We start from the raw sequence: 12,487 nt of genomic DNA, 5'->3' as shown, positions 1-12,487 counted from the left end.
TAAAAATCAACAGAAAAAGACAAGTACTGTGCAGAATTAATCTTGTATTCTTTATACCTTTTATTATGTAATGAAAAAAAAATACTATTCAAATTTGACATTGCAAACAGTTTTTAAAGACTAATGATCTAGACACCCTTTCATTGATGAATAAATATAAAACATCAGTCATCTGTTAGCCGATGAATCTTCTTTTCTTTTCCTTTTTAGACTAGCTCAAAAGTTAAACTAATCAAAATATCAAAAGACTACTGCTCAGTTTAACTTAGCTTTATTTATAAAGCACCAAAGTATTTTTGTACTGCACATTTTAAAGGGCAATAGGCTTTAAGTACTATGGTACGTGTTCTATCTTTGAGGAGCAAAAAAATTTAAATACGCACAAAAAAAGCTGTCTAGATTAGGAATCACACAGGGAGATGTGTCCCCCCAGATTTGTAGGCTTTCAGCATTTTTTTTTTTAACCATTTTTTTTACCTTTGTTATTATATATATTTTTAAAACACTTACGGACTATAATACGATGCAGAGAAACACTGGAGCCGGGGTGAGTTTAGTAGAATAGGCTGTCTGCTATTGTTAACTCTTTAGTGTTAACAATAGCGTTAACAATAAAAAATGTTTAATCATAATGCTCTAGTGCCCTAGTCGCTGTTTAGGTGACTGGACCAACACTGCCATAGTTAGAAAGGCAGTTTTACTTTCCTTTCCTCCCTCACAGCGCTGGCCTCTGTTGTGTAGTTCCGCCTCATTGGCTAAGATCATCAAGATCAATGATCTCAGCCAATCCAATGCTTTCCCATAGAAAAGCATTAGGAGGGCAGTGCACATGCATGGCAAAATGCCGCGCTGTGCCAGTAAGATGGTATCAGTAAATTTTACCTCACTATTTTGCATAAGTGCAAGCTAACTCTGCAAGAAAAATGGGGCCATTCTTGCAGGACGTCAATGTTTTCAGCTCCAAGGTTAAGACTTGGGGCACGTGGCACCCAGATAACATTATCGAGAAGGGTGCCTATAGTGTTCCTTTAATGAAAACCTTTAGCACTACATTTGATCAACAAAGCAATGAAGTTAAAGGTGGGCAAATGACCAGGTACTTGAATTCCCAGGGGTATGCAAACTTTGAAACTCCAGATGTTGTGGACTATATCTCCCATAATGCTCTTACAGCGAGAATGCTGGCAAAGCACCAGAGGAGATGTAGTCCATCTGGAGTTCCAAAGCTTGCCTACCCCTAGACTAGTCCATATAACACAACACAGCCCGACTCCAACCAATAACAAAATACAGATACATCCTAAACAAGTCCAATCATAACACTCTGTCTCACTGCGTCATCTAAGAGGTTCTCCTATTAGACTACAAAATAGCCATACATTGTAATAATTTTGCGCTATCACACCAAATAATTGTTTACATAAGTCATCTAAGATCATCTGTACAAAACAATTAATAAACTTAATCATATACTCTTATAAAAATACACGTGGCACAACAACAATGTTTTTTACATTTCTTTTTCTCATCTTCATGTAACCAGGAAATATCTACACAGAAAAAGAAAACTGCTGTGTCAGCAGTCCTTAACAAGAAATAAAAGCCATTTATATTATTTATATAAAAAAAAAACATCTAGCAGGGATCTGCATGTGAAGCTGTCTACTGAGACACTATACTATGGGTTTCCAAATCTATAATTCATGATTGGCAGGTGCAGTACAAATTAGTTGCATTTTTTTTTTTTTCTTATTACAGGGGTACACCAACAGAATTCACCTAACAGATTTGGCTGTTAAAACAAATGTGAGTATTATAGTAATGTCATTGTGGTGCTGTGACCACTGATTTTCCCTTAAACCTCCCGATCTCCTTACAGCTTGGTGTCACCCAGTGTTGGGAGGACTGAGGAAAAAGTGTAACGTAAGCACGTGTTTAAAACTGATTGCGGTGCACTCAGTGGTTAAATCTGGGTATTTTATGTCCATACATGAGTGCTACAACATCGCTCAGTGTATAAGCTCTGATTAGTTGTCCTATAGGGCAGCCTGTCTTCTTGGAGTGCTTGTGAGCCAATATGAAGTGCCTCCTTTGTGGACAGGAACAATGTTGGTGATGCTAATAGCATCATGGTCATGGTCACCATCGGCTCCTACCTTGTTGACCCTTGCTCTCACCCAATATGAAGACCTGCTAAAGTGGGCAGGTCTAAAACAGAGCCTTAGTTGATTCCCATTTTGATGGACTACTGGACAGAATGTCCATACCTCATTCCTGTAAAGGTCTTTGTGTAAGAATAAGCGTTTTATTAGATTTCCCGGAGCTCTGCAGCACCTGAAAGACTATTTTTTTTAAACAGAAGAATTAGCAGATCCTAATGATGTGGTGCCCATTTCATTTAGTAAAGGGTGGAACATGTAACAGGAATCAGGAAAGTGTGATCCACCAATATTGCATCCCCAATTAATTAGTTATTGAGTGTATAGTCTTCTATGTTAACCGCGTGTGCTATCATTGAGGAGGTGAAATAAGTTTTACATTTTTATCTCTAGTGACTGTGCCAATAAGTGATTAGTAGCATCATATAACAATTGCAAGTACATACCATTGAAAATACGTTATGGTAGGGATTAAAATAAGATTTATGCAAGTGGCAGATTATACAAGTCTATTTTTGTAATCATGTAGCACACAATTTTATTTTTTTAAATCCATCACACAAGCCTTTGCTCAGAATCACAATCAAATTACAGTTTCCCCGATTTCCTTAAGTAAAATGGAATCTCATTACGTAAAAAAAATAAAAAAAAAACTCCACTGTCTGCTGAAATCTATTAAGAACTCTCACTACAGCTCATTACAAATGATCACAACCTGTAACTGAAAAATCGCAGCTCATGAACGATCTTCCTTTGAAACAATGTTCATGATAAACAAACAAAACAAAACAAACACACTAAACAATATCCCTGGACAAATTTGGGGGTCCGGGGACCATACAGCTAATTACATTTAGCGATACAAAATTGCCGAATATTTCTTGGCCTGCATGCCAAGGCTGTTCCAAGGCATTAATACTTAAATGTTCATATGCAACACATCTGTCATTATGTCCTAAAGTCTATGAGGCACAACCAAGACTCTGCAAGCATATTGATTTTTCTTGCGTTGCCTTTCATTTACTTAACCATTGAGAAATACATGAGCCTATAAAGGGCCTAACTGTCCATTACCACCTTGTACAAAGATATTGTTTTTCTTCTGTCTCCTGTAAATATTTCCCATGAAATACAATGTGTTTGCCGTGTAAAAATGAATTATAAAAGGGTTCACACCTGTTTCTGTTCACTAACTACTGCACCGAGGTATACTATAAAGTGCTTACAGACTGACTAAATATTAAAGCATTATTACATCTGTGTGCAAAGGGTGGTAAATTAGATCCTAATTACATTAACAGGGAGGCTGCTTCCCAGCTTAAATTTTACATGAGCACTCTGTATAAAATCGAAAAAGTACTTCTGTGGTTTCTTTACGAGCTGGTGATTATAGCAACTTCCTATGTGGTCACTATTATTCTGTTTACAAATAAATGAAGACGCTTCGAGCCAACTTGCCTGGGTAATAATCCGTTATTTTATCTTTTTCCTTTTTTAACGCGGGTCCCCACCACACAAGCATGGTAACAATCACGAGCCCTGCTTTTCGTCTAATTACTCTATCACATAATTTCGCAAATTGCCTTTTCACAAGGGAGCCAAGTGCAAACCAGGCTCACAGTGGGATCTCGACTAGCGGCTTTCATTTACTACTTGTTTCTTGTTAAATTAAGAAAGAAGTGAAAAAGAATGCTTACAAATGACGCGGGCACTTGGAGCTCATATTCATACCGTTTAGACAAAGGACTGCGTGAGACTGTTTATCTTTTTTTTTTTTTTTTTTTTAACGGTTTTCTTAAATCACTAAACTCTTTGTAGTTTTTATGTGTAAGGTGTGAAAAAAAAAAAGGCCAAACTAAAATAACAGGTTAAACAGATAACGTTTCGGGGAAAGCAAACCTTTCTGTTGGTTATCACTTTTATTTAATAAGGACATTCACTTTGCGTACATAATTAACAGTAATAGTATTTGCATCAGTTTATCTATTTTGGAAATTATACAAAAAAAAAAGGCTGTATGTTTAAGCAAACTGTACATTTTTAGACAGTTTAAGGCCCAATCGTCTATTGCAATGTTTATTACCAGATACTAGACACATGGTTTAGGTGACCTAGAAAATTAATGTCAGTAATACATTTCTCTCAATCTTTAATTCTGTAATGGAACTAACAATATTTGTTTCTGGGAATTTACACCGTAATGTGGTATATTAAACCTCGTAACCAGACAGAAAACCTCATAAACGGGCCACTATATATAGCACATCATTATTATAGAAGCATATTTGGAAATCCTGTATTCTAATAAAACGTACTCTAGAACAGCTTGATGTTCTAAGGAAACCTACAAGAAGAGCACAACATTCTAGGGAAGCATATTTTAGAGTAACATAGTGTTCCATGGAAGCGTACTCTAGAACAGCACAGAGTTGTTATTAAGTCTACATTACAGTAGCACAGTGCTATAAAGAGTCTTATGGCAGCTTGTCTGGACAGACTTGACATGAAACCATCTCTGAATCCTTGTAAACATACTAATCTCTATACTTCACTCAGAAGAGACTATTAATTCATTCAGTATTCCCTGTGGAGTCAGTGATATGGCTTCCTAATTAGTTCCAATGACATATCAGTTATACAAGATGCCCCTAGATGTTGGATAATCAGAGAGGAAGGTACAAGACAAACAATCCAGGGTCAGACTTGCAAGTATCTATATCACGCTGATTGTCCCAGTGGTGGAAGCAACACTATTTTCTTATAGAAGATAAAATCTTCTAGCACAAGAGTTTTTTTTTAGACTACATTCAATCAATATCTTTGCCACAAACAGAGCAGGATTAACCATAGGAGTATCTTAGGTCTAGAGCTGCTGATAGCCCAGGGATTAGATGAGGGCCCTGTAACCCTGAATTTGCTTAGTTCAATTCACCATCTCTCTATGGTGAATTGAACCAAGGGAAGTGATAGTGTGCTGCGGACCCCCGGCTATCTGTTTGTTGCAGAGGAGGCCCGCAGCACACTCTCATTTCCCCTCCCAGCAGCTCCCCTGTCTAAATCTTGCGCGTCCCGCATCCGCCAGAGCGCCGCTACGGGTTACCATTGTAATGCTCCGCTCAGCATGCAGGCCGAGAGAGACTGGAGCTGCTGGGAAGGGAAGTGAGAGTGTGCTGCCAGCCCCTCTGCAACAAACAGATAGCCCGGGGCCCGCAGCACACTATCCCTTCCCTTCCCAGCAGCTCCGCTGTCTAAATCTCACTTGTCCCGCAGCCATCAGAGTGTTGGCACGGGTTACCATGGCAATGCTCCGCATGGCACACAGGCCGCGAGAGTTAGACAGGGGAGCTACTGGGAAGGGAAGGGAGAGTGTGCTGTCAGCCCCTTCTGCAGAGTCCAGAGGCTGGCTCAGAGCACCAAGTCACTGGACCACCAGGGAATGCAATTTTCCACCCTTCCTGGACAGGTAAGAAGCAGGAGAGGGGAGTAAAATCAAATGTTACAAAATAAAATATTTAAAAAAGATGTAAAAATGTTTTAAATGCCCCTCCATTTTACACACATTACATACCTACACAAACACACACTACATCCACTATACACACACACTACATGTACTACACAAACACAAACTCCACATTCACTATACACACTGCATCTAATACACACAAACAACCTGCACTATACACACTCTGCATTCACTACACACACTACATCTACTACACAAACACACACTCTGCATTCACTATACACACCCACTACATCTACTACACACACACACACTCTGCATCTAATATACACCGCATTTATTACACCCAAATACTACATCCACTACAGAAACACACACACACACTCTGCATTCACTATACACACACTACATCCACTACACAAACACACACCTCATACATTACACAAATGTACAATCTGCATCCACTATACACTGCATCTATTACACAGACCGCATCCACTTTACACACGCACTTTGCATCCAATACACACATTCTACATCCACTATACATACACCACAATCAGTACACACACTGCATCCCTTTTGGCGGACTCTGAGGCAGGCCTGTGGGCGGACTTGGGGTGGACTCGGGGGAAGGCCCCGGGGGGCCTAGACCTTGAGCTGTGTCAGGAGTCCCAAAATTTCTGATGGCAGCCCTGTAGGAAAGCATTGGATCAATACTTTCCTATGGGAAAAATCTGACGCTGGAGGTCCTCATGGAGAGCAGATACCTTCAGAGTCTATTTGGATTCCAGAAGCCCTCTAGTGGACAGACTTAGAGCTGCAATGTAAACATTGCAGTTCTCTGGAGCAGCAATGTTTAGCATTGCAGCACTAGGTGCAAAAGGGACACAGCACCCAGACCACTTCAATTAGATGACCCTTTAAGGCTCATGCTTGAAAAACTAAGTATGTATTTGGCATTAGATAAACAATATATAAAATTCAGAAAGACAATCTGTGCTTGCACCTTATGTAAACTCATCATTGGCACGTACGTTTCTGACTGAGCGAAGCAAGAGATCAAATTAAAGAACGTATCACAGGTAACTTAAGTTTGTAGACATAGTTAATATTTTATTAGATTCTGCTATTTGGTAAACATCCAACAAATGAGACCTAGAAAAGGATTATTTAAGTCACTACTTATCCTTTCCCCCGTGTAATACACAGCAAGTACAAGACATAAATACCGAGGATACCCACTGCTTGTAAATAGTTTTAACATATAGGGAAGAAGCTTGAAATGATTAAGCTAAATATTTGAACAAGTTATCCTGCCAGGCTGCTATTACATTGTTTTTGTTTGTTTGTATGCCTGCTTAACAATAGTGGAACTGTGCTCTAGTTTATTCTTGGAGAAATCTGTGTGAATCCTGTGTCAATAAAATGTTAAACCAAGCGTGTTATCAATTATTTGAGGACTTACAGCATTACCGAAAGACTACCTTTGTAATTCCACAATGACTAAAGTGATCTATAGAGCACAGAACTCAGTGATGTACTGTCTAAAGAAAATGATTGATGATCAGCACATATATAAGTACACATTTAACATATAAAAAATTCAGTATGCGAGGGACGTGGTTTTAATGAGCATCGCTCCTTGTCTGTAAATATCAATAGGATCACTGGGGCTTATTATTATTTTGACATGCTAGTCTAATTTTATTTATTATGTAGGTAGTTTTTAAATTATATAACTAAATCGTATCGGAATCTGTTTCTTAAACAAATCTTACATTAGAAAACCCTTCTTCATATAGGGATTGAAATAAGAATGCACAAGGTGGTAATTTTATATTATCTGACTCATTCCTTTGCCACAAAGGGGTTAAAAGCTACTGGGCTACTAACAAGGATAACACTCTCACTGATTTGAACACATAGTAATTCAATGACCCCTGAAAGTTGCTTCTCAATGTCTGAACTTGGGGACCACTCAAAGCCAATCAAGTTAAACTTTTTATACCAAGTTCCCTTCAAAGTCATTATATATTTTGCTACATATACACACTTTAAAAAAAAAAAACTAATTAGAATTCCGAGATGCATCTTTAGAAAAAAAATAACATGATATAATTTTTTTTTTTCTTTAAAAGGATGCAAACATAAGGTCGCTGTGGAGCTCACATCTGCTGAGGGTTGTCAGTTAAGTACATCAACATTAAAGTAAACTACACACATTCCTGCACAGGCCCTAGGTTTACGAAATGAGTTACTATGGGAAATAGCGGCAGAATCCATCTGCGCTGGGAGCCTTCCATTAAAATAATCTGCAGAAAATTATCAAAGGCTTGCCTTATGGCTTTGGAAAGAGGATACTGAAAATAATAAAACATAATGTGGCATGACATGAAAGTGCACAGATTTGCATTTTGCTGGTTTTAATCATCACTAAGTTGAAAATCAGGTAGTGTCAATTAAGGTCTCTGCATAATGTATCGTTATTTGAAACTCTACCCTGATCGACTAAGTAATAGTGACAAATGGGGAGAGAATTTCATGGCAACTAGTGCTTCTAAGAAGACCTGGATTTAACCTTGCAGGGCATTAACAGGCAGGAAATGAGCAACCTGGGGGTCACGGTTACTATTAGGAATTGTTCAATGCCAGTTTGAAGTCTTTTAGCAGTCACTAGGCAGGTCATGTATCACCTTTTCAATAGCAGTCACCGAGTCGGGGATGTTTTAGCATTCTCAGTCCCAGAGATAAAAAGAGGTACACATGTTTGGCACTGTTTGGATGGCTGGGCTATCACATGCGATACACTCTGCTTGTTCAAGAGAACCTTTGAATTCAGCTTGTTCTTGTATAGTTTGTCCTTTATACGTATAGCTTACTTGCATTTGGCTTTTGTATTTGTAAATAAAAAATATTTTTGAGCAGCACGAAAAAACATTTTTAATTTAAATTAAAAAATGTAGGTTATAGGACTATAGATAGATTTATAGATTTCTTTTTTTATATAAATGATTCTACACATGCATAGACTTATTAAGCAATGTACTGGACTGAGTTTGTGGCATTTTTATGGCTGCCATGCTATATTTGGCTGCAGAAAAGAATTTCAGGAGGCAGAGGCTCTTAGTTCCCACGACACCTATAGTGTTCGGATGTATTCTTGGAGAAAGCAATATCCTTCTCTGACTCTATATTATATATATACACACACACACACACACACAGAGACACTTGTAAGTATTCATTATTGAAAAGTATCTAGACTTCTATTGTATCAATACTACGCACGTAACTTGAAAGCCTTTTTTCTCTACTATGTTGCTTGTTTGCTTGTTTGTTTTGTTACACAACTTGTGAATCTTGGATAAAAAGTATATATCCAAAAATGATTTCTATTTTTATGTAATGAGAGTCTATACGAGATTATATGTGAGTTTGAAAAAAGAAAAAAAAACACTCATTGAATTGTGTTCACAGACACCAGCGTGAATACATAAAAAAAAAAAACTAAAAAAAACATTCTTCAATTTTGCAAACCAGTCAACAAGTAACATTTCTAATTTCACCAGCAACCGTTAAAGCCATCCTGTATTTTGCAAATCTATTTTTAATTTATAGGAATTCTATTGACAAATAAAAATAAATGATCTGTTTAAACCCTAATGGACGAATAATTAAATGACTTCATCATAGCTTATAAAGATTATTCTTCAAAATGTATTAACTTACTCGGAGGACAGTTTTATAGAACAATAGGACAATATTCTTCGGGGCATAGATTGTGATGATGGGATGAAATCTACTTAAAAAAGTAGACACAATCAATGTTGTACCATATTTAAGCATTCACTATCTGAAAGTCTGCACATGTTTCATCCTACACCCATTTGTTGTGCATGTTGCAATGAGAGAGAACGTGCGATATCTAAAGAACTGAATAAGCAATACCTGCAAAGACAATAAGCTACTCAGAACCAATTTGAACAATGAACAACGCTTTAGTAGCCACTAGGGAATACACAGGAAGAAATTATTAGACATTGTTGGTTTCCTTTGGATGTATGAAAATATAGGCATAGCCTGAGCCATAAGGTTAAATAAACATTTCTATAGTAATGATATTATGAATAGGTTCTAATAGCTTTACATATTGTGATACTACAGCAAGCTATTATTATTACTAATGCTAAAGCTATATATATATATGTAAAGTTTGTACTTTAAGTATTATGTTAGTCCAATAAAAAAGGTATCATCATATATATACACACACATGTGGCCTGGAGTTGTGGGAGGAATTACCCAGCTATTTAACCTCGGGCAATCCCCTTATCTGGGCCATCACCATTCGATTCATCCCACCCACCACTCCCCTCTTTCTCATATCTCCACCCTCGAGGGCCCTCTTTATTTACAGGCCTACCCAAACAACAGTTTCAGTACACCATAAGCGACTTTTCATTATCACGGCATTTTTTTCCCTACCACAAATATACCTAATGCTCTTTTTCTTGTCCAAAAGCAAAGTCATTAAAATATAATCTCCCTCTGGGATCAGTAAAGCCTGCTTATATTTTATTTAAAAAAAAAGCTATGACAGCAATACCTTTTTTTATTGATAAGATAATATGGTTTATAAAGCTTTATACAGAGATAAGTTTTATTATTTTATAAAGTTATATGTTATAGATTCTATAGCCATGCAGAATGTTTTCTGTAGTACGTAACGGTGTTATTAATATCTATATGCACAGTGGTATCATACCAGAAAAGAGGGCACTTGACTGGCACACAGAATATATTAAAAAGATTGCAGGAAATTAGCTTACTGTTAGATGTTGGAATAGCCATGCCCTCATGATGTTCGTGGCTACTTTTGGAAAGATACCACGTTTTTTATGACGCTTTTTGTCTTTGTCTGGATCATCGTCGTCCCCCGTGCTGGGTGAGGCTACACTGTTATCCAAACCATCACCTATGAAGACAAAAAGAATGGACAGTGATTACCATCAATGCTTTTATAAAATAGATTACAAATAAATCAGACAGAACAACTAATTTGTAAACCCTTAAAATGCCATAAATGTAGGATATCCTCTCTGATATTTATACACGAGGAGTCAAGAGATATAAATATGTAGAGATGGACCACACACAGATGTATGCATGTAACAATAACATATTTCCATGCATTGTACTGTATAGTGCAAACCATAAATCTATATATCGCGATATATATCGTGTGTGTTGTTGAAGGGGCCCTACAAGTGAGCTGTAGTGACCAGATGTAGCCTGGTGTCCTGTCCGATGGCCAAACATCAATCCACTTTTGAACAGTTAGACATTTACCTAGGTCCCCTAAAGGCCTGCAAGTCCAGCCCCTCATCACAGATGTATTTAAAGCATAAGTGTCCCTTTCACTTAGGATATCAATTCTGTCCATCTTTGGATAGAATTTATTGTCTGGCAACATCAGCTGACGCTTCTCAACCAATGAAGTAACTCCTAATAGCGACACAATATATGTAATGCAGAAGGGTATTTCAAGTTTAGCCACACGTGTGAAGTGGGGCTGGACTAGAGGTGTGTAGAAACCAAGGTAATTACAACCCATTTTAAAAACATTTATTAACCATGTAATGTTGGCAGGGAACCATAGCTACTTTTGACTCTTTTAAAAGATGTCTAAGAATCCATTTATTCATAGTTTCATTGTAGTCGTTTGGGATCACTCTGCGAAAACGTGGCAGCTAAGTAGAGTAGAATCCATTTATTACAACAATATACAACAGAATATTATATCAATATCCCCAGTGTGATCTGAAACTTTAATTAGATTGAGAATATCAATATTACATGAATTACCTGTTATTTCAACAGGAAAATTTCGTTTTCAAATCCTGTATTGCACACTGTAATGTGCCAATGTGAATTTTGGGGTGGATTAGTTCAGTCTGCCAGCGACTAATAGGAGTCACACTACCAGCAGCAGCCGACGGCAGTAAATTTGTCCCTACTCTGTTAATGAAATACTGCATGGAGGGATCATGGAGAGAAAAAATACACTGAAAAATAAGGGGCTAGGGGAAAATAAAATCATTATGAGCGGGAGAGAGAGGCACTATGTGGGTGTTTAGGCCAGGAACACCGAAATGCATCTCGGAAAGTGGCACTGTCACCCACTTACAAAATTAGCATTTCATAATGACAATATCTTCGTGAAATACTCATACTGACTGTGATGGAATTTTACTGAAATTCCAACCCAGTCAAACGATATAGTGAGACAAAGTCAGGATTACATTGTTTCAGTATATTTCCTATGCCTGACACTTCTTGTCACTGAGCGGAGCTACCACTGGCTATAAGTGTCAATCTCCTAGCTTTCACCAGTGACGGCTGCAGAGACATTCGCTGTGTCTATGGAGGATCACGCAGTCTCGCGGGATCCTCCACAGACCTCAATTATTATTATTATTTTATTATTTATGTAGCGCCATCAGATTCCATAGCACTGTACAATGGGTGGACTAACAGACATGTAATTGTAACCAGACAACTGGACGTACAGGAACAGAGGGGGTAGAGGGCCCTGCTCAATGAGCTTACATTCTAGATGCAGCACTCTCACACATGCGCAGACTGACAAGAAAAAGATAGCAGTGCATTGCGAGGGACAGGTTCAGGTAAGTAAATCTCTCCTTTCCCTGCCCGGGACCACCAATGGCGGGTCTTTACTAATTATGTATGAACACAACCTGGGATCACATCAGCTTTTACTATAACGTGTCAAACACTCATCCATGGTTGGTTTACTGGAGAAGTTTATGATGATTCTAAGACATTTTCACCGAAGGGT

At 37.8% G+C, this 12,487-nt stretch overlaps 1 protein-coding gene across 4 annotated transcripts in view; it reads right to left on the bottom strand.

Annotated features, from left to right (window-relative positions):
- MEIS1 (Meis homeobox 1) overlaps positions 1-12,487 on the bottom strand; it is a 131,651-nt gene that overhangs the window by 61,672 nt on the left and 57,492 nt on the right. For all 4 annotated transcript variants that reach the window (XM_063443783.1, XM_063443784.1, XM_063443785.1 and 1 more), the window contains exon 8: positions 10,458-10,603. In XM_063443783.1, coding sequence (XP_063299853.1) covers positions 10,458-10,603 — 146 coding nt within the window. The remainder of the gene's footprint in view (positions 1-10,457; positions 10,604-12,487) is intronic.

This window comes from Pelobates fuscus, chromosome 2, assembly GCF_036172605.1.
Source record: "Pelobates fuscus isolate aPelFus1 chromosome 2, aPelFus1.pri, whole genome shotgun sequence".
Classification (NCBI taxonomy): Eukaryota; Metazoa; Chordata; class Amphibia; order Anura; family Pelobatidae; genus Pelobates; species Pelobates fuscus.
This window is presented reverse-complemented; position numbering and strand designations above follow the sequence as displayed.